Source organism: Emydura macquarii, unplaced genomic scaffold (assembly GCF_026122565.2).
Source record: "Emydura macquarii macquarii isolate MOO-44397 ecotype Brisbane River unplaced genomic scaffold, CSIRO-AGI_Emac_v2 contig_67, whole genome shotgun sequence".
Classification (NCBI taxonomy): Eukaryota; Metazoa; Chordata; order Testudines; family Chelidae; genus Emydura; species Emydura macquarii.
The window spans coordinates 7,518,507-7,541,542 of NW_027130204.1; the positions used below are offsets into that span (position 1 = coordinate 7,518,507).

At 40.2% G+C, this 23,036-nt stretch overlaps 2 protein-coding genes across 9 annotated transcripts in view; one reads left to right on the forward strand and one right to left on the reverse strand.

Annotated features, from left to right (window-relative positions):
* Positions 1-11,121, forward strand: part of VCL (vinculin) — a 93,228-nt gene extending 82,107 nt beyond the window's left edge. For 2 of the 4 annotated variants that reach the window (XM_067539131.1, XM_067539140.1), the window contains exons 19-21: positions 2,957-3,160; positions 4,333-4,437; positions 8,499-11,121. In XM_067539131.1, the coding sequence (XP_067395232.1) occupies positions 2,957-3,160; positions 4,333-4,437; positions 8,499-8,645 (456 nt within the window). In that variant the 3' untranslated portion in view covers positions 8,646-11,121. Of the gene's footprint in view, positions 1-536; positions 1,613-2,956; positions 3,161-4,332; positions 4,438-8,498 lie in introns of those variants that run through there. The other 2 variants (XM_067539160.1, XM_067539150.1) reach the window with 2 other exon arrangements.
* A 369-nt stretch (positions 11,122-11,490) lies between these two features.
* The window catches only part of AP3M1 (adaptor related protein complex 3 subunit mu 1), a 33,694-nt gene continuing 22,148 nt past the window's right edge, over positions 11,491-23,036 (reverse strand). For all 5 annotated transcript variants that reach the window (XM_067539209.1, XM_067539202.1, XM_067539191.1 and 2 more), the window contains 8 exons: positions 22,241-22,516; positions 21,465-21,636; positions 19,906-20,043; positions 17,085-17,170; positions 16,281-16,414; positions 15,170-15,374; positions 14,050-14,194; positions 11,491-12,518 (listed from right to left, as the gene is read on the reverse strand). In XM_067539209.1, coding sequence (XP_067395310.1) covers positions 12,418-12,518; positions 14,050-14,194; positions 15,170-15,374; positions 16,281-16,414; positions 17,085-17,170; positions 19,906-20,043; positions 21,465-21,636; positions 22,241-22,513 — 1,254 coding nt within the window. In that variant the 5' untranslated portion in view covers positions 22,514-22,516 and the 3' untranslated portion in view covers positions 11,491-12,417. The remainder of the gene's footprint in view (positions 12,519-14,049; positions 14,195-15,169; positions 15,375-16,280; positions 16,415-17,084; positions 17,171-19,905; positions 20,044-21,464; positions 21,637-22,240; positions 22,517-23,036) is intronic.

Genomic DNA, 23,036 nt, shown 5'->3' on the forward strand with positions numbered 1-23,036 from the left:
TTCCTTCGCTCTTGTTAAGTCTCTGCTTCCCTTCTCTAAGGGAACAGAAAGCAGTATCTGGCAGCTGCATTACCTGAGTCTATTCTTATCTCATCCAGACACCCTTATGTGAAACCACATCTACAAGCAAAGTTTGTCTTCACCAGTAACAAGTCCTTGCCTGCTATGCATGCTTTTCTAGTCTCATTGGCTTATATATATATATTTTTTAAACATTATACCGCCATTGTCTTGCCAGAAAAATGTTGTTCTCAAATTCAGATTCCCTTGAAATACGTAAGATAAATCATTTATATTCATCTGAACAGTATTTCTTTCTACATCTTTTAATGCCCATTTTCTCTCCTTAACTGCTTAGTAATAGTATTGGTTCACAGGTGAAAGGTTTGGCCCTCTTTCTGCTGATACTTGGATTCCTTTCATTTCCTTAGAGACCAAGAGGATGTTTGATTACTAAACCAGCTCAGCTCTTTTACCAAATCCTGCTTCTAATACTAACTGTCCCTGTTTCTCCAATCTCCCTGCCACCTTCAAAGCCTGAAGTGACTGAGGTTAATGAAGCCGCTGAGGCTGATGTAGATGTAGATGAGGAGGATGCAGATGATGTTGAATTCACTCTCCCCTCTGACACTGAAGATGATTACGAGCCTGAGCTGCTGTTAATGCCAACCAGTCAGCCCGTTAACCAGCCCATTCTGGCCGCTGCTCAGTCTCTGCATCAGGAAGCAACCAAGTGGTCTAGTAAGGTACTCCTCAGTTTCCCACTGGCAACTGATCTGTGTGCATCCAGCCATTTGGAACGTTGGCACATTTGCATCACTCTTGATACTTGCTGGGTCCCCTGAATCTGAGTGAATAAACGTTTGTCTGCACTTCGTTTTAAGGATTGAGAGTGGCTTCACATGTTTGGGAGGACTGTCAATGCCAAATTTCAGCTTGATTTTTTTTTTTTGGGGGGGTGTCACTTTTTAGTATAAAAAAGCTTCCTTTCCCTTTGATTGCATCTGCTTGTCTTTCTGTGTATGGCAGTATTCAAAATTGTAAAAGGAGTTTTTCTGATCACCTGTCACACTATTGTTGGTTTCTCAATGACTTCCAGATAATAACAGAACATACATCATTCAAGAAGTCATTTAACATGTCTATTATGCTTTGCCTCTATTGATGGCTTCAACTAAAATCTGTATGACAAGGAATGGCTTTGTATGGCAATGTTACCAAGGAAGATTGTCATCTGACTTGCACTTGGCTGTATTGCAAATGCTGACTGGGATGAGAGAACTCTTCTTAAAGAAGCTGCACTGAATGCATTAGTGGCTGAGCTCAAACTGTTTATATGGTACCAATGGAGAGCTAAGCTGCAGTGCAGACATTCACAAGTACAAAAGTTTTTGCAAGGGCTGGTCACTTATTTAATTGTGGAGCCGGCATGCTTAAGTTATATAAGGTTGTTGCTCTCCAGTGATGGAGAGAGAGAGTGTCTGTGTGTGTCTGTCTGCGCGTGCGCATAAGTGGTCAATTATTCTTTTTTAATAAAGGGTTTTCAAAAAAATTCCTGTCCTTTTCAGATTATGGTGCTGGACAATTATAGGGTTTCATAAATGATGTTATTGAATATTCCTAACTACTTTATCCCTCTTTATGAATGAATTGAAAAATTGTGTTCTGTCACTACTTTCTTGAGTGGATTAGAAATGGCATGGTGGATTAGCAAACTGTTTCAGTTTATGATAACAAGTAAATCATTTTATATGATCTCACATCTGTGCAACCTGTAATGAGATATTTGGGATATCTTTAAATTTAATAGCACCAAACCTTGGAGGGTGTGTCTATGGGCATAAGAAACAAATTCACTGAATCAGGTTTTCAGTGTGTTCTTTTTGTGACTGAATTTCTTCACATTACTAACTCTAGGATGAACACCTTTATTCTCAAAAGAGAATTGTACATAGGGAGTTGTATTTTTGTTCTCATTCAATTCCCATGCTTCACTTCATCCACATATGTGAATACTTCATGTGTCTAGAATTTATTATAAAAGTGAGACAGAATATACTAACAGTTCATCACAATGATCTGACTTCTCTTGCAGTTGGTATTGACTTTGGAACTGAGGACAAAATAATTTTTGCTTCAGTGACAAATATTTCTCAAGTATTTTACTATAATTTCACTTGAAAAATAAACTCCCCTTTAAAATAACATCTCGAGGAGAAGAGTTGTTTAAACATTAAAAGGTCATCTATTGGAGCTCCTCTTCGGTTAAAAATCAGATACATATATTGGTATTCATGAAAAAACTAGCAAAGATAGATATTTGGAAGGAAAAATATTTTAACAAATGGTTTCCACTTTAAAATGTCCACTTAAGTGGCATATCTTATGTATGTTATAAATTCCTTTCCCATTGTCTTCTATGGATACTATAAAGTGGTACTGTAGTTGACAGACTTTCATGACTTAGTTTCAGATACCATTAAAAATTTTATGTTCAGCTGTTCATAGTAGATTATTTAACTTCAGAGAATTGGTACTGTTGGTTTAACTTCCTTTTTTATTGGCACTTCTGTTTTAAGTAATGCTGCTTTTACTGGGGAAACCTAGAATGTTTAACACTTCGACACACTTTGTCTTAAAATCCAGATGCAGAATAGTCACTTCCACTTCATGGACAAACTAACATTTTGGTCACCATTCTTATTTCAGTTTTTTAAAATTCTTTTTCATTGAGTGTTGGAGAGGAAAGCATTTCACAAACCTTTGTACAAATCTTCAGTACTCCTTATGAAGAAGCTTTTTTTAAATGGACTTAATTTTTCTTCCTTCCTTGACTTAATGAAAGGGTTTGCTAGGGAGTGTAGATTACAGTTCTGGTGTGGTGCTATTACCTTTTTGGGACTGCTGGCTTAGCCCTGCAGTGTCTAACATTCATTGTTGTATTTATTCCCTGCAGGGTAATGATATCATTGCTGCAGCGAAGCGAATGGCCCTGCTCATGGCAGAGATGTCCCGCCTGGTGAGAGGTGGCAGTGGAAACAAGCGTGCCCTTATTCAGTGTGCGAAGGATATCGCTAAAGCGTCAGATGAAGTGACTCGATTGGCCAAAGAGGTGGCAAAGCAGTGCACCGACAAGCGCATTAGAACAAACCTCTTGCAGGTAATAACCTGAGCTAACTTTAAAATAATGCACATAAACCACTTCTCTTCCTCTGTCCTGCTCCTTAGTTATGGCTCAAGGCTGGAGAGTCTGTTTATTTTTGGCTGAGTCATCTGTGAATCCCCTTGGCTCCCTATTCCAGCTTTTGTGAGTCTTAAGGCCCAAGCGTTTGAAATATTGAATTTTTTCAACCTCCCACTTACAAGATCAGGCCCTTTTATTCCGATGGGAGAAGACATGTCAGTGTCCAGTAGAGAGACTTTGAAAATAACTGAATGTCGAGACAAGTCTAGCAATGTCTATCACCTTGCTCTCCCCATTGTTGTTTCTTACCCTTGGATGTATATATATACTTCCTATCTGTGATTTCCACTTCATGCATCTGATGAAGTGGGTTGTAGCCCATGAAAGCTTATGCCTACAGAAATTTGTTAGTCTTTATGGTGTTACAGGACTCTTGTTGTTTTTGCTGTATACAGACTAATATGGCTACCCTTCTGGAATCTATCACCTTGGACGTCCATATAGTCACCCGTATCAAATCATAGGATATTGCAATAGTATAAACCAATACAGCCCCAAATCCTATCCTCTATTGCTGATGAAACAGACCTTTGAAGGAATATTTGTGGCAAAGGAAAAGTGAATTCTGCTGTAGTGAAGTTCTACATTGCTAAAATGGTCACCCAAGCTTAGCAGGAGAGAATGGGAATTAAGTTGCAGTCCCTTAGGTCATGTCTACATGAACATAGGGTGCAGCAAAGTGGGATGTAAATCTATAGTGCTCCAGTGTGCTGTGTACTAACTGTCCATCTGGTTCCTGCTGCTGATCACTGAAAGCTCCCGCGTACACTTTGACATAATGTGGTTTCAAACCACACTACATCAGTGCACTCTAGGGAACTTTTAGTGTGCGGAAGCAGGGTCCGAATGGTTAGTGCATAGCATGCTGCAGTGCTGCGGATTTCCAACCTAGCTTGCCATGCAGTAAGTGTGCATGTAGACATGTCCTCGGTGGCATTGTTTGCCTGTACAATGTATGCTTGTACCTGAGCTATCAGTAAAGAGAAACTGTGTAGTGTGAGGCAAAAACTTAGGGTTATACTTTAAAAAGGGGATGTCGGTTTGGTTCAAGTTAAAAACTAAAACGGTGCACCTTCCTGACTTCTTAGGTCTGTGAGCGAATCCCAACCATCAGTACGCAACTCAAAATCCTCTCCACTGTTAAAGCTACCATGTTGGGCAGGACTAACATCAGTGATGAGGAGTCAGAACAGGTAAGAGCTGCAGAATTGATTATAATGTAAATTCCTGATCATAACTTATGAGGGCAGGTGTGGGTCCTGTATATAATCAGATGTGCCCAAGATACTAAGAGTTAGTTAGTAAATTTGACCCGCATCCAGTAAAGGTGTTAATTTTAATATTTCTTGATATACATTTTGCAGTTACCAATAGGGCATTCCTCTGTCTCATTGAGAAGATTTAATTTGCTTCAGCTCTTAAGTGATATCAAACAGGTTATCAACCTGACATTGCCTCTTTCTTCAAAACAATCCACACTCCAAAACAAAAGGATAAGAGTTGGGTTTTTTGGCACAGGAGACTGTTCACTGGTGCCCTCTGGTGGCTAACAATTAATACTAGTTTAAGAATATTGTAACTAAACTGGCCAGTCATTTAAAACAGTGACTCTCAACCTTTCCAGACGACTGTACCTTTTTCAGGGGTCAGATTATTCTTGCATACCCCTGAGTTTCACCTCATTTAAAAAGTACTTGTTACACAATCTGACATAAGTGTCACAGCTCACTATTACTGAAAACTTGCATACTTTCTCATTTTTACCATACAATTATAAAACAAACCAATTGGAATATAAATACTGTACTGACATTTCAGTGTACAGTATATAGAGCAGTCGTGTGAATGGAATTTTAGTTTGTACTGACTTCACTAGCGGTTTTTAAGTAGCCTGTTGTAAAATTTAGGCAAATATCTAGATGAGTGATGCATCCAGAGGTACACATGGCCTTGGTTGAGAACCACTGATTTTAAACACTTCATTTTCAGCTCTTCCTGCTTCATTAACCAGCAACTTCATCGTTTGTTTTGTGAAACTTCACCTTGCAGCTACTTTCATTGGCTCTGTGTATACTTAGTTAAATTTTTTGTGTAGAACTCTTATAGGTTCTCCAAAAACTCACTCTGGTAGATGGACAAGTTAGGAATAGTGAACTATCTAGCTTGTGTTCGGACATGAGCTTTCACTTGGCTTTTCAAAAAGTCGGCTGTGAGGAATGGGAGTCAGTGCTGTTCTTCAAGTAGTGTCCCTGTGTGTGCTCCTCTTCAGGTCCGCCTGTGTCTTTGATCAGAGCTTTATGGTACCAATGCCTATTTGGCCTGTGCATGCAGCCTACACGTCCTCGTGCCCTGTGCCAAAGCTATGTGGACTGTGTGCCCGAACTGCCATCTGTTCCTTCTCAACCGCCTTTGGCCAGAGACAGAGTCCACTATGTGCCCGTTTGCCATAGTATTCTATAGTTAGTTAGTTACTGTAGAGTGTGCATAGTTGTTGGAACCATTCCCTTTTTTTTTTTCCCCTTTAACTAACTAACTAACCCCAACATTTTATTGCTAAATATAATTAGGTAGTCACTAAGAGCTTTTCCCTTTCTAGGGGTCACTTTTTGTTATATTACGCAGGAATGCCAGACTCCCTGGGATTCAAAAGGTGTCTCTCCTTTCATGAGGCGATTCCCATCAATAACTGACACACTCAATGCCTCTGCTGTTTGGGAGATAGACATATCACCAGGAAGTGCAAGATCTGCACTTCCTTCAAGGGGAAATCCCCAAAAAACAAGGAAATCAAGTTCAAACTCCCCCTGGTGGAGCAGGCTTTACAATCCGCTTCGGATGCAGGAGTGGAGACCCCCTATGTACGTAGACCTCCAGTACTGTTAGTGCCCATCCACATCAAGATCTGTCACCGGAGACCCTAGAGAGGTAGGTCTCCTCTAGAGAGGCAGCATAGAGTATGTATACAGTACAGAAGTCCTCTCTAGAGGTAGCCTCAACATCTGCCTCTAAGCAGGAGGTGGTGAGTAAATCTCCAAGAAAATCTCTGTCATCAAGGCAGATGACTATGAAGACCCGGGATCCCAAGTGGCGCTCCATGCAGGCTCCGAGTGATGCTGGTACCACAAAGACGAAGAGGAGTCAGTCGTCTAAGGCCGACTCAGTTCAATTATCCGTACCCAGAGCTGCAGAGACGCTGGTGAAAAAAGTTCTAAGCCTGAGCAGCCCTGGGTACCAATAGCATGAAAGTCAGCAGTACCAAAGACCACTCAGCTACCTGTGGTCCCAGTGGCATCTGAGTTGACTCACTCCTGTGCCACATGTTTGGTATCAGCTGCATCTGTACTAAAGCTGTCATCTACAAGGGCTTGCTCAATCCTATCTTTGATACCATCAGTACTGCAAGAATTTAGGTACTCTAAAGACCTGCTAGTACCTTGGGAGCCAGTCTCCTCCTCTGTTAATGAGCACAGGGGGTTTGTCAGCATCAAGAGTCTCTTGGTCACCAACTCCTATATCACTTAGAGTACGATACTTGCCCTCATCATCTTTGCAAGCCAAACAGCTATGCCATTGCCCTCTCCTCAACTTTTCCCCAATTGGAATATGTGGAAGAGGATTTTTCAGACTCTCAAATACCAGTGCAGGGTTCCCCTATCTATTCTAGGGGACATCACTGTCCCTCCTGCAATGACATGATGCAGCATAGACCTCAAGTGACACCCACATGGCAGGAATACCTGTGGATGCCCCCACCTAGGCCATTTGGCCCTCCTCCATGGTCTTATTGAGTGCTGTGGGGCATTCTGTGCTCAACAATTTACAACGAAATTGCCACAGCACAGGAGGGAGCAGAAAAAGGGACCCAGTCTCCTCAACCTCCTATATCACCATCTATGCCAGAGGAAGAGACCGGGAGGAGCAGGAAGAAGAGTGGATAAGGAGGTGACTCCTCTTAACAATATTTCCTTCTCATCACCTGATGAAGCTGGGATGCTTCTGTCATCTTCTATGGCAGATGACTTGAAGCAATTTCAAGAACTTGTGGGCATGCTACAGACTTTCTGTGACGTGGTTCAGGTGTCCCATCATAAACTTTTAGATATATTGCAAACTTTGACATCTATGACAATGGCCATTCCGGTCAGTGAACTCTTATTGAGTCCGCTGAGACTGACTGACTGGCAAACCACAGTGCCTACCTGCAAGAGGGCGGATAAAACATATGTCCCTTCCACGCAATCAGAGTTTCTATTTTCTTACCCAACTCCAAAACACTAAGGAGACCCCCTTGACTATTTGTATGCACTGCAGACCAAAGCAAGGGTTTGGCAGCTTCAAAAGAAATGTTTTCTAAGTGGATCTCTGGATGTGTTAAAATTTGTTCAGCCCCCTTCGAGGGTGATGGCACATTCCACAAGAGCACAATCTACATCTATAGCCTTACTTAAGGGTGTACCAATTGCAGAGATCTGTAGAAGGGCCACTTGGTCCTTTGTTCATGTGTTCTCTAAACATTATTGCCACAGTGCCTGCAGCCAGATCAGATGCTACTGTAGGCAGTGCAGTTTTCTTCTGTATTGGACTCTGGTCTGAACCTCCCACCTCCTTAACGGGGATGCTGCTTGGGAGCCATCACAAGCTGAGTGCTCACAGGGAGACTACTTGAAGAAGAGGTTCCTCATCTTGTGCAGTAACTGGAGTTCTTCAAGATGTGTATCCCTGGGAGTGCTCTACTACCGCCCTCCTTTTCCTCTGCTTCAGAGTCTCCCTCGTGGGATTTGGTGGTGGAGAAGGAACAGAGGGCAGTGTGCCCACGCAGCCCCATGTAACCTTGTTGCGAGGCACAAGGATATGAGGGGCCCATGCCAGGCTGAACTGGCACCGCTACCAAAAATCTCCGGTCAAAGGTGCAAGGCCCAGGCACAGCTGCAGTGGAGCAGCCCCAGGGTGACACATCTTGGAGAGCTCCAGTTAGGGTACAAGGTGAGTAACCTCACCTTGTGAATCAGAGAATCACTTGCTGCATGGAGGGAGAAGCCTTCCAAATTTTGGAACTGGCAATTTTTTACATTTGACTCTATCATGAAACAAACATGAGGAAGAATAATGTAACGTGTTCCTGTTGTGAGTCTCCAGGCAGGGTGGGATTTTATGCTTCTGTGTTGAATAGTTGCTCATCTGAATGTGAACACTGTTCTACCACTAGATGTTATTTTAAGAACTTGAAAGACTAACACCTTTCCTTTCTCTACAGGCTACTGAGATGTTGGTTCACAATGCCCAGAACCTTATGCAGTCTGTAAAGGAGACTGTGAGAGAAGCGGAAGCAGCATCTATTAAGATTAGAACAGATGCTGGATTCACCCTTCGCTGGGTTAGAAAGACTCCTTGGTATCAATAACCTTATTTTGACAGTTGTTTATCTTCTGTAATGTAAAATGCCTTTTTGAAGCAGAAGAGAATTTTTTTTAACAGCAAAAGCTGTACACAAGCTTAAAATTAGCTTATGCTAATGTCCCATTCTAAGGGCATTAATTATAAAAATATGCATTTGAGGTCTTCGGAAAGCATTTGGTATCCATCTCACAATTGCTTCCATTTTTATTTTTTGCTTTTGAAAATTCTTTTAATGAATTCTGTAATCCCAGAGACATACTTCTCATTCATGCACTGTATATTATAGTAGTTTCCATGTGGTATGATACATGGACTTTACTTAAGCTTGAATTGGAGGTCTGGAACATTAACTGTGTTACTTAGCTGTTTTGGGGGAGACAATCAGCGACAACTAAAAACAGTTCACCTTTTCAGTAAGTTTTCAGCTAGTGTTACAAGCTAGTGTTTAAAAAGTGTTACAAGGTGTGTGTAATAAAATTCATGTACACCAGAAGTGACCCTCGTTGTAGGGTGGAGCGAGGGGGAAACCCATTGCTAAAATAGTCTCTTATGCTGCTGTTACTTTGCCTGGCAGTGATATCCTAGGTTAACAAAAACTCTGTCTTCATTTACTTCCCATTGCCACCAGGAGTCATTCCAGAATCTGAATTTTCGTGCTGTATTGAAAGGGTTGACTATGGATGTTTGTAACAAAGAGTGACAGCTTGACAAGTTTCAGAGGCCTTAGAAAAGCATTGAACTCCCCCCATCCCCCATGAAAGTTTGGAGGAATACTGAGCTAAAAACAGACTCCACTGAGTTAGCTGCATGTGTCAGTCAGTCATGTTCAAAACTACTCTTGGTATGAACAAAATACTCAAATAGAACACAGTCAAGCTCCAACTCTTGTCCCTTGACAGCATGCACATGCACAGGCAGCCATTGCACACTTTCTTCACTGTTATTTTAGAGGAAAATTATACTCTTTAATGCTACTTGTGCCTCACTGCCCTGGATTCTAATGATGGAATAGCCCTGTGAAGGCATTCTCCAACCTCAGCGTGGGGGAAAAGTAGAGGCACTTGATTTATTGAGTCTGTTGGCTGTTCAGCTAACTTTTAATGAGCCATGAAAATTATTTCTAGACTGAAATTCTATCTAGACATCCAAGGCTTAGTAGCAATTAACTGAATTAGATGTTAAATTTTTCCCCCAACCCTGTTAAGAGACTTGGGATGGCTTTTGTATTTCCATAATTCTACATACCTTTGTTTTTAACATGCTTATGGTAGCTTTTCCATAATGTTTTTTGGCATTTAAAATGAAAAACAATTAGGTGAGAACATCTTAGAAAAGGCCACTGGGTGCAAAAGTCATTTGCTAACTTGCCTATCCCATCATTGACATCACAGTGGCTGTGGCGTTTCCCCTTTGCTAAGGATTCACACAATGATCACGTACCAGTAACAGAAAAGTTGGGCTGTGTAATAGTGTCAGACTACAGTTACTGTACACTTACTGTTTTTTCTCTTCTGTTTGGTTACCTAAAAGGGAAATTATATATTTAAACTACATTATTATAATCTGCCTCAAACTGACTTTAGCAAAAGAAAGCACTTGTTCATCCTTAATTCACTCCTGGAGTCCTGATATTGCAAAACACAGTGTAGGTACGTAGGATATTTTTTCAGACTCCTGCAATTTAATTACCCACAACAGGAAGGATGAAGGAGGGAGTCAGAGCCTTAACCAGAATGTCTTCCCTTGGTTGGTTTCTATCAGACCCTTAACACTATTGTAATGTAGTGATTTCTGTTTAATAGTAAACAACACTGAATAGGAGAAGACTCTTGAGCGTCTTCTGACTAGTCTTCCTGTATTTGCTTTAAAAATAGTTCAGGCTTTTCTATGGATAGGTCTAGATAGTAACTGGACCCCTGCGCGTGGCCAAGCCAGCCAATTCTGGTGGGTGGGGCTTGGGCTGCAGGGCCATTTTGTTGCTGTGTAGACACTGGGGCTCAAACTGGTGCCCAGGCTCTGCCCCTATGAGTGGGCAAGGGCCAGCTGTGGGTCTCTAGTTGCTATGTAGACACACCTTATGAAACTTTTAGCATCACGGTTTAGTTGCTTGACTGCTATTAATGCAATATTACTAATGCCTTTAATACATGATTGTTTATGCCAAAGATCACTTTGTTTTATTAAGGAATGTTTGGGAAAGTTATGAATCATGTTTGCCTGTGATGTTTCTTCAGAATGTTTGCTATATAAGTTCTTTAACTTTTGTAGGAGCTGAAATACTGTACACCTTATGCAATTTGTGCTTTTTTGAACACGAGTGGTCTTCAGACCTAAAATGAAGCAAAAATTTAAAAAGACCGTGAATGTTGGTTTTACCACTAATACTTTGTTTATAAACCAAAATTTGTTGTATATTCTAATAGTTTCAACCTTTTCTTTTTGTTCTGTTAAAACAAAATAAATGCATTTGTATAAATGTCCTTTTCTGAATATTTACAGGAATTGAATAGTAAAAATATCTTTAACTGGCAGAATGAATAGTCGGCACAATAGAAATCAGTTTGGAGGGTTAGTTATCTTCCACAAGATTTATAAAATAATTGTCTGAGTTACAGTTATGCACCTCCAATGTGCTTAAATAGGTACCCTAACAATTTCTGTACATTCAGCATAGAAAGATAGAATCCTTACTATCAATTATATGGGGTTCTGAGTTGGTATGAGTTATCTGAAAGCCTTAAGACAAGAAAGTTTTAAGACAAGTTAATACATGCAGAGGACACTGACATAGATAGCTATTATCTGTCGTGCAAAGAGTGAAAGTACTGACATTTTTACAAGTGGATATATTGGCAGTAGAGTTCCCTTTTATTTTAATCAATCATGATAAAGCATACAACCTTGAAATAGATTTGACATTTTCTACTCTGCTACTTAAGAGATACACATGGCACACAAGTCTGGAGGGATTCGCTTCAAAGAGGAAGCACCTCTAAAACAAAGCTAAGGCTTTACATCACAGAGTCTCTTACTTAATTCATAAAAAAGTACAAAGTAAGTTGAGATGTGGAAAATGGAGTTCTGAAGCAACAATCACTTCCAGGTTTGCATGCAGAAGGTTATTTTATCAGCTCAGCTGCTGATGGAACAACTGAAAGCTGAGTAAGGCAAACAAACACTTCCTAAGGCAGTATCCTGTAAACATTTCTCTTCATCAGAAAGGCTCTCTAGGTGAGTGACAAATGACATGTCCCATGTGCACCTAGAAGCCTACCCCTTCTCATTCTGAGGTGATGCCATGCTGCACTGTGGAATGTAACTTGTGGCAGGCTCTGAGAATAGTGCAGTGTTCTCTCACCCCTGCACCAGTAAGGCCTGCCACAAGAGGGTCTTGCTGGGTTGCATGGCCTTTGTCAATGTGCTTAGCCACCTGCAATCTTGGGCTTTGGTATCTTTTTGGCAGTGTGTCATTAATGGCTTTGTGAACCACCCAATCCTGAAACAATTCGTACTCAAAAGGATTTATTAAGTGTGAAATTGTGTTAGGAAAAAAAAAACCTAGGTTAAAGTCATGTTTAATGTTTTTTCTTAGACTACATTTTCATTTGAATAGCTGCTGTGAACAGAAATGTTTTGATCCCATACTAATCAGTGTGTTATTACTCAACTGGCACCTAATACCAACAAGTTACTAAGCGGTTGCAATTTCCAAATCTTTAAAAAAAAAAAAAAAAAAAAAAACCAAACCACCTCACTCTAGTAAATAGAGCATCTTCTCATGTCCTGACTTGGAATTTTCCTGCTTTTGTGATGTACTTGACACCTTTAAAAGGCTTATATTTCTCTCCATACATGTCAAGGCGATTTACTTTCAATCCTACAGAAAGGGGGAAATGAAGAGCAAGAGTTAAAAAGGCAGAGCCTTTTACATTTTTACACTCCCTCCCCTTGAAGTCTGCAGAAGAGTTTACTTCTTCAGCTAGCAAGCACTCCTGGTAAAGTTGAACTTGTTTCTCTAACCTCTCTGTTGATAGATTTTAGTGACAGAAGAGATGACTGTAACCCTCTAGGTAGGCTAGGGGTTCTCAACCTGGCATTGTGACCACTCTGCCTTTTCTATATTACTAAGTGGGAGTGTTTCTGGCATACACAAGAGAGAGGATCACTGATCTCATCCTACCTGCTGCATCACACATGCTTATTCCAACCGTGCCAAATGGTTGGCTGGACTCTAGCAGAACTTTTACAAAGATAGCCAGTCACTGAAAGTTTTCAAGTGACTGAAAGCTATTGTAACCCTTGTTCAACTCCAGCTATGGTTAGTTACCCTCATGGTTATTCGTTTGCACTTATTTCCAATCTGGGTAATTTTAGGGATTCTTGCTATACCTTTGTCTGCTAGCTGAAGTTAATCACACCTTTTTGAGAATCTTTCCTTAAAACTGAGGTAATTAATCCTGATTTGTTCAAGTCTCTAGTTATTTTTGTAGGCACCTATACAGCATACTGTCAAAATACACATTAGTACAGGTACAATAGAAAAGGAAAAAAGTTCAAAATAGAAAACAGATGTATCTATCAAAGGGACTTCAGCTGGCATCAAATTCTAGCCAATAAGCTGTTGGGTCTGCTGTGTGGAGTCTAGAAAGTCCTCTGGAGAGGACAGCACAAAATGAGCAGCGTTTCAGTGAATCTCTCGGTGTGGTTATTTGCCACACCTGACCCCAACGCAGAAGAGCCCAACAGCAACCTTGCTTGCACTAACACTGCCTTCTGCCCTTGCTAATCCATTGCCCTTAGTGATTCTTGCTCCCACCTCATTAGGTTGTAAAGAGTATTTTCTACAAGTGTATAATCCATTACATAGAATGTGTGTCTGAGTTAAGGTTAACTGTTAAGCAAGCGTTTGAAGGATCAGGACCTTATGATTTCAGTGGTATTCACATGTTTGCAGGATTGGGGCCTTTAGGCATAATCTCTCAAATCCATGGTTGTATTAACACTATTTCAGGTTTAATTTCATACTCTGAAACTAGTTATTTTGGAGCTGGGGGAGACAGTTAAGAGCTTTCTATGATTCTGAACATCAGGAGGAAAATAGTTTCCCAAAATAATTGTTTCACTGATGATCAGGATGGGTTTTTCCTGTGGTAGGCCTACAGTAGTCAAAGAACAAAATGCCCATTATTTTGCTGTAGGAAGGCCATGAAAAATGTCCCAAATAATCAAGATTTCACTATCTTCTACATGAAACTGTTAGTGTTTCAAGGTAACTAATACTTCCGTTTGAACTGATCTCTGCAGATCCTCTAGTTCAGCAGTTTCAATTCAACAATAGGAGACCTCTTTTCCTACAGTTGCCCCATCTCCTCCAAAGGTATTAGCTCTGGTTAATGCAACCATCTCACCTGAAATAGTTAGTTGCTGTATTTTAAACTGAATATTTAGGCTGGGATTCTCCTCTGGCTTGGGGGCTCCAGACTGTAGATTCACTATGCCCTTAAGATTTGGTAGCTTTTGAGGGGTAATTTTGCCAACATCCCAAGTTAACACCTGGAAAAAAAAAATAGTGGTGAGTGGATTTTAGCAAGAATTAAGTCCAATCAATATCAAGCTGCTAGTTTGTGAGCTGGGCAGGGCAGTTACAAGAATTCTGGCAGCTGGACACCAAGTCTGGTCAGGCTCCTTGCCTGGGTTGAGTCCAAAGTGGACCTGCCTTTCTGCTGCCAGCTAACAGCAATGACCAGGCATCAGGAACCCTGAACAGGACCCACTTCCTTAGCAATGATTCCTGATCAATAACTCGGACAAGTCAACAAAGCACATGAGTTAGGAGGGGAAGCAGCAGAAAGCTGGCAGGTATCTGGCTAAGAGACAATTGGGTTAGAGACAATGGCTCTTTTGCAAGAGAGAGAAGGAAGAGAAGGGTACTGCAGTTCCGAGACAGCTGGAAGACTCATCAGTTTTTTCTTCTGCATGCAAATGGCAGAAGTGAGAATTGTGTTGGAACAATATATTCAGAGAAGCAAAGTTATATATCAATTGTTTTCCATTCTGCTCCCTGTTTTCTTAGAAGGGTTTTTTGGGCAGACATGAGATCAACAGCAAACATGGCCAAATCCATCCCCATTCTTCTACTTGCTGGCTCTTGTGTCTGTTACAGCTTATACCTGCCTGCTACTTGCTGTCTGAGTTTAAAGTTCTGCTGCAGCAGTTACAAGTAAATATCAGGGCATGCACCATAAATGAAATTGACAAAATGCTGTTACGTGCATCAGACAAAAAGTGAGAAAGAGGGTTGCTGTGGTCCTTTTTAGGGTTCTGGAAACAACTCAAAGATCACTATGGCCCTTTAAAAAACTTACAAGAAAAAAAAACGTAAGCTTTTTAGTTCATCATAAAACTATGCTGAATGGTTATGTTTAGATTGTTGCTAGGGTACACAGTGTTCTAGGATGTGAAGTTCTCTTCGTTTCTTTAATTTTGTCTGCAGTGGATTTAATGACAAATAAAAACCACAAGACTTACTTTAATGACAGGATCAAATGTATAGCTGCCTTGTGTGGAAGTAAGGTTCATGTTTAGTACAGCTTTTGGCATATGAACTGTCACAATGACTCCTTCCACTGTCTTCCCCATATTCTGTTTAGGTCCAATTGTAACATCAAACCTCCCTGAAGAGTTCTCCTTAAAACTGATGAGGTGTTTCACATACACAGGAATTGCTACCAAGCTAAAGATAGAAACTGGGAGTTAAATGCACTCAGCAGAAAATAAGACTGCAGATAAATTAGTGAAAATAAAGTAGTTTACAAGGATCTCTTATATCGATCCTAAAAAAAATCCAAAATGGGACAAAAATCAAAGTCCTTAAGTTAGGGGTTCATAAGGCAATAATACTCTATAGTAGCAAGTTCTATCGGTGAACAGTTTAACTATCAATACAAAAAGGTACTTAAAGGCAATCTGGAGAAATTTTTGCCTATGTTAAAATGAAACTGAGCTTGAAGATATTTGCAGTTTGGGGGGGGGGGTGTTAAACCAGTGAAGATCAATGGACTACAGAGAGAGAGTGTCTTAATTACATTACAGAGCGGTTTCAAGCAATAGAAACATCTGAAGTGAAATGTTCCGTTAGAAGCTAGTGATCTGCCCAGCTGAACAATCACGGCTGAGATGAGATCAGCATCTCTGCCAAGAAGGTGAGGTTTGGTTTTTTGGGGGGTTAGAAAAAGTGGGCTCAGAGCATCAGATTAAATAAATCTGAGACAGCTACCCAAGAACATGCATTTTAGCAATAATGAGAATTCCAGTGATTAAATCATAAGTCAGAACAAATGGCAACATTCATATTATTCCAGCGTTTGTCTACAGGGTGCATTAGTCCATGTGACTAGGGTGTGGATTCCAGTGTGCACTAAATGGCCCATATAGACCCTGCTAGTGGCATACTAAAAAGTTTCCTGGGGCATGTTAATAAATCCTGTTTGAAAATGTAAGTGCACGCCAGCATGGTCTGTACAGGCCATTTAGTGTGCAATAATTATAGTGTGCACTAGAATTTACTGCCCTCTCATGCAGATTAATGCACTGTACAGAGAAGTCCCACGTGAAGATTGGATAACTAACACAAACTTACTTCTGGGAGCTCACACGGTAGGATATCAATCTGAAGTTTCCATCTGGAGGAATAAATGACAGAACTCTTTCAGACTCCCATCGCTTGAACCGAATACAGGGATGGAAGCTGACATCATCCAGAAGCCTCGGGTTCTGCAGAAAGCGAGACACATGTAAGCTTCTCTCACTTCTGTTGAGGGTTTGGTATCAGTTTGGCTTATTCCTTCCTCACAATCCTCCACCTAGCTTTGCTGCTAGAGGTGCCAGATTGACAGTCCTGACTAGGATAGCAGCAGACCAGGTACAGCCAGACAGTAGAAATGCCAGTTTCCCCTCACTATCCCATCACGGTGCCTCAGCTGTGACTTGTAGGAATTGGCTTTAAGGGAGAGAAGCCAATTTAGTCTTCATGTGCATTCACTATTTTGCCCTTTGTGGAGAGGCTGCCCACCAGGAAGCCAAGTGAGGAGTGCTGATTTTGATGTGGTCACCTGTCGTTAGGCCACTGAACCACAATCAGATAATGGCAGCTTTCGGTTATTCCTGATCTAGAGACAAAAGGCTTTACATCCCCATTACCAATTATTGAATCGTGCAGCCACCCTAACAACAGCGACAGTCATGCAAAATTTCATGCACTATTTTAAAACGTGTAACAGGGTTGAAGACTACATAAAGAGCATTCTGCTCATTCATGAAGCAGCTGGAGTCTTTTCTCTGTGTATTATGGGTTGATGGCACCATTTCAATCATTTCTGCATAATCTGCTAGAAATACAACACAAACAGTTACAGCTGGATGGCTGATTGCATTGCTAGTTTACCATGAAAGAGAGAGAAAGATCTGGCATTCCTGACAACTTAATGCAGGAATCAATGACGCCTTGAATTTCTGCAAAGACTGTCGAACCTGGAAAAGTAGTGAGAGAGAGACATGATATAGCATACTGTGAATAGCTTACCAAATACAAGACAATGTGCAGTAAGAGGACATAAATGCATCATATACAATGATGCATATATCACTTTATCTAGCACCCAGCTATGCATTGAACAGAAAGTGTCATTCTCCTTACGTATGTCACAGAAGGCTGGCTGAGCTATGTCAGCTATTACAAACAATTGTTCAGGTCCCAACCCAACTGATTTTTGCTTAATCACAGGATTTGCTACATTGAATACTGCTGTGTCTAAACTGCCATCCTGTCACTAGCAGTGGCCAATATATGTTTGAAAATATTGACAGTTTGTCACCCTGTATTCACCCCTTTACAAGCCTATGATAAATTCTGTACAAAGTATGCCTTGTGATTTACCATTTGAAAACTCAATTTGCTAAAATATGTGTGGCAACATTGTATGTAAAGTTAGTAATATACAGTGGAATCTAAGATCAGTCACAAACCAGTTTCTCAGAGACAAAAGGCAAACTGACACCTCAGCCAGGCGTCAACAAAATCAAATAGATCAGTGTCTGATTAAGTGGCCATTTGGCAGGAAAAAGGGTGTGAGCAAGAAATTTACATCTTGGCAAAGAAACAGCTAGAGGTTCCTGTCCCCAAAGATTGTCTCCTGAGCCCCCGCTGGGGATGATTCTCAAAGAAAAGACAACAGCATAAAGAATGGTGAACAGACACCCCAAGTCATTCCTCCCTTTCTCTTTGCCTACGGTAATCACAACACCAGAGGAACAAGCTCTGGACTGAGGGGAGGAATCATGTCTGAATGAGATTCAGCCAGTAGGACTGATAGAACATGTGCTGAGAGAGACCTTTTGCTTTGAATTCACTTAGCTTGTTAAGTTAGGTATTAGTTGTATTCTTATATTTTATTTCTTTGTAACCAATTCTGACTTATGCCTCATTACTTAATCACTTAAAATCTATCTTTCTGTATAAAACTTGTTTTATATGAAACCAGTGTGTTTGGGAAACTCCATTTGGGATAACAGGATTTGTGCATATCATTTTCTAATAATAAAATGATGAAGTTCATATAAAGCTGTGTTGTCCAGAAGAGGGCTGGGCAGTACAAAATGCACATTTCTGGGGGAAAGTCTGGGACTGGGAATTTGCTAGTGTTGCTTTGCAGTGCAATTCAAGAGTGGCTCGCAATAGCACTCATAGTTTAGCTGTATTTGATTTACATGCTTAAGGCTGTGTGAGAGCAGACCAGGAGTGGTTGCTCTCTCAGTGAAGCAGGGTAAAAGGCACCCCAGGCTGGGAACAGAGGGGACACAGCTCTTCAACAGACCAGACTGTACTCTGGGCAAAGTCACAAATATGAAAGTTCCTTACCCCACCCTTAGACACCCAGAAGCTGCGCAGTGTTGTATATCACAACAAAACATGTGATGCCCACAGGTGATCAGCTCATGTCATGAAACACTTGACTGGATTTTCCTTGGCTTTCATAGTTTGAAATGCTGGGGGTTATTCTCATTGTTTAGTTAAATACGTGTCAAGATGTTAGAGATGCAAGTCTCTTATATCTGTCATGTCTTGACAGACAAGGCAAGACCATGAGATTTCCTGTCTAGCAAGCAACTGCTGCCTTAAATGCCCCAAGGGAACAAAAAGGTCTTGGATCTTGCATGGAATTCTGGGCTTATGGACTCATACAACAGAAGAATTACTTGGGGGAGGGGGAAAAAAAAAAAGATGCAGAAGTTACTGTTCACTATTTGAAAGGGGCCAGAAGAGGAAACTATAGGCTAATATTTACTTCAGTAAAGTGTCTGAAGAGGAAGAGAGACTATTTCAAATAGACACGATTTGAGAGAATCCATGTTAAACGAGGCAACATCCTATGCTATGAAAGGGACCTTATCAGTTGCATACATTTCTAATGAAGTCTAGGAGTCTCTCAAGAAAGGAAATGAGATTCTTTTATTTCAATTCCTCAAATTTCTTAGGGGAAAATATCAACTATTTACAACTAGGGCACTAACCTAGGATTCAAATAGCTTCATATTTTGCTGGAAGAGGGAGCCAAACACAGATGGCAATTGTGTTATACCATTACTAACTAGGCATACTTATTATATTTTTATAAGGTATTGAGCACGTTAGGTGTAGTCCATGTTATGTATCAAGATACTCTGACTGACATGTTGTTTCCCCCTCCCCCTGCCAATCTCCTAAGGGAAATCAATTTTCAGCATTCATACTGGCTGGCTACTTGGAAAAGAGCATTCTCTCAGTATTACACAGAGGCAGATAATGGGGAAGTTTGAGGGGTGGCAGGTGAGAGCTTTTGTCCTGTTCATACATTTTGTCCTGAGAATGCAAGGATCAGTTGGTGGCATGAAAGAACGGGACGTACAGATAAGAGACTACTTTTAAAGCTTTAGCCTTCAAGAAAAATGTTTGTTAGTAATTGTAAAAAGATACCAATAGATAAGTGATAATTACATAGATGCAGAGTACTTCTTGCAAATCAAAAGCTTGCTGGGTAAGTGGTCTATGCCATATTGGTATTAGGAGATGAAAGAAATACATTTGTGCATGGTGTTTCAAATGGGAAGCATACTTTTAATTGTTATGTGTAAGGCAGCCAGTTAGATTGCTTGAATTCTCTCTAAACAGCATTAGCTGAATAGAATGTTGAAACATCACGCAAACCCAAGCTGACATGGCATTGTACCTGATTTGTCTATAATTGCATCTATTTCTTCAATGACATCAAAATAGGCTTCGTTGTTTGTGTATTTTACCCCTGCTCTGCGCCAAGGAATGTTGGACAGCTGGCCAGTGGGAAGTGTGTCGCCCATATTGCTGCTGCCTGGGAAATGCAGATAATTCAAAAAACAAACACCAACAATCCATTTATAAGGGGTTTGTTCCAGATCCCATAGTTACGCACCAAAATGAAATTAACCCAGAACTATAAGTTAACACACTAGATTACTTAATTAAGGAAATCCTAGAGTCACATTGTCAGAGCTCTACTCTGCGTTCTTTGCATCTCTAAACATTTGACTTGAGTCAGCAGGAGCTTTTAGGGTGCTAAGAATGCAGGATTAATGATTTTAGGAGCCAAAGTCATTTATGGCATATTTGAAAATTTTACCCTCGATAGTCAAAATTTGGATAGAAAAATGGTTCTTAACCTTAAACATGAAATATAGAACAACAGAAGCGTGGGACTGGAAGGGACCTCAATTGGTTATCTAATCCAGTCTGCAGGACTAAGTAATAACTAGACCATTTCTGACAGGTGTTTGTCTAACTTGTTCTTAAAAACCTCCAATGACAGGGATTCCACAACTTCCTTAGGCAATATGTTCCAGTGCTTAACGACCCTGGCAGTTAAGAAGTTTTTCCTAATATCCAACCTAAACCTCCCTTGCTGCAATTTAAATTCATTGCTGCTTGTCCTAATCTCAGGACGTTAATGAGAACTATTGTTCACCTTTGTCCTTGTAATAACCTTTTATGTATTTGAAAAGGTATGTTTCCCCCCTCAGTCTTCTCTTCTCCAGACTAAACAAACCCAGTTTATTCAAATCTTTCTTTACAGGTTGTGTTTTTTTATAACCTTTCATCATTTTTGTTGCTCACCTCTGGACTTTCTTCAGTTTGTCCACATGATTCCTGAAATGTGGTACCCAGAACTGGACACAATACTCCAGCTGAGACCTTATCAGTACGGAGTCGCATGGAAGAATTACTTGCCATATCTTGCTTACAACACTCCTGCTAATACATCCTAAAAGGTTTGCCATTTTTTTTGGGGGGGGCAACAGTGTTACACAGTTGACTCATATTTAGCTTGTGATTCACTATTACCCCAGATCTCTTTCTGCAGTACTCCGCTCTAGGCAGTCATTTCCCATTTTGTATGCGTGTAATTGATTGGTCCTTCTTAAGCGGAGTACTTTGAATTTGTCCTTCTTGAATTTCATCCTATTTACTTCAGATCATTTCTCCAGTTTTTGTCCATATTATTTGAATTTTAATTCTAAATTCCAAAGCACTTGCAACACTTCCCTGCTTGGTATCATCTGCAAACTTTGTAAGTGTATTCTATGCCGTTATCTAAATCATTTATGGAGATATTGAACATAATTGGACGCATCCCTGTTGGACCCCACTCGCTATGTCCTTGCAACTCAACTGTGAACCACTGATAACTAACTACTCTCTGGGAATATCAATGAAATCATTTTATTTAAAAAACTTCAAATCTGTTTTAAATCATACCTGTGATGGAATTGACAACAGAGCGCAGAATTGTAGGAGGCTTAATTAACTCTTTTAAGATATTTGATTCCGTTGCCAATGGAAAGCCATTGTCTAACATTTCTTCTAGAAGCTCATACACAATGACTACATTGTCTTTAATTGCAGTCTCAGAGCACTCTCCGAAGTAATCCTAAATAAATCAGATTAAGAAGGGAAAGGATTTTTATTCATATTAAAAATGCTTTCAAGTTTACCTTGCTTATAATAATAATAATAATAATAATGCTAACAAGGGCATTTCTGGAACTGTCTTGAATCATAGGATTATTATAGAGTCCAGTGCAATTATGGGAACAGTCTCTGGTCATTGTTCAGTTTTCAGTTCTCCTGGGAATACTCTAAATACACCACCACATGTTCTTCAGTGCTATTCATTGTATCTGTCAAGTAGCTTTAAGATGCGTCATGGTAAACTGTGTTACAAAAATATATTACAGCTGTAACTAACTGTTAGTTTTATTACATCAGATGCATCAGTATAATACGAACAACAGAAAATCTTACCAAAAGGTGGAAGAAGTTTTTGTAAATCAGTATTTGTTTGGATTTGAAGAAACAAAGCAAACCTTTTGTGACTTTGTGCTTTATTAAGCAAAACTCGGCTTAAAAAAAGCCACCATGGGTCATCAGGAGAATCAGATTGACAGGGAGAATTTTTTTTTTTTTTTTAAACTTGTGCAACAGACATACACTTGGCCAATTTGAAAATTCAAATAATTTAATCGGTTACAGACCTGGAATGTATCTGCTATTCGGTGCAGAAATTCAATTACAAAGAGTGGTGGCACTTCTGTCTGTATAACAGACACAAAGAAGATTTTTTCCCGGTAGATGCTGATGAGGTAGTGGTGGGGCGTTGAAATGACAGGAGGCACATTCTCAACATCGGCCGCTTTCTCTTGAGCTTCAAAGAAATAATCACACACAGATTGGCTCACAACTCTCTTCCAGTGCTTCTCCAAGAATATATCACCAGAACAGTTTATAAGAAACAGACTGTGGATCATTTTCTGTTGGAGACACATTCACACATGTTACACAGATGGAAGTGATTTGAAGATTGACATTACTTCTCCTCCCACCTCCCCTTCACTCTGGTGTTGGCTTTGTACCAACATGCACTGTGAATTTTTTTTTTGAAGTTACCACACCATATATTTTGCTTTATTGCAGTATTTGCAACAATTCCTTTGCTTTATAAAGGAAATACCCACAAAGACAGTAAACTTACTGGAGTAAGTACTTAGGATTTTTTTTTTAATTGAAGGCATCCACCCTTTAAGAATAGCTAAGCAAGTTCAAAGTATTAAAACTATTTACCCTGTCCAGCAGCAAAACGGTCAACTGATAAAAACATAATTCCATGATAAAGTGCAGTTTTAAGTTCAAACCTCAAAACATAGAATCATTGAAATGTAGGACTGGAAAGGTCCTTGATAGGTCAATTAGTTCTGGCTCCACACTGAGCTGGGATTAAGTATAATCTAGACCACCCCGACAGGTGTTTGTTGAACCTGTTCTTAAAAATTT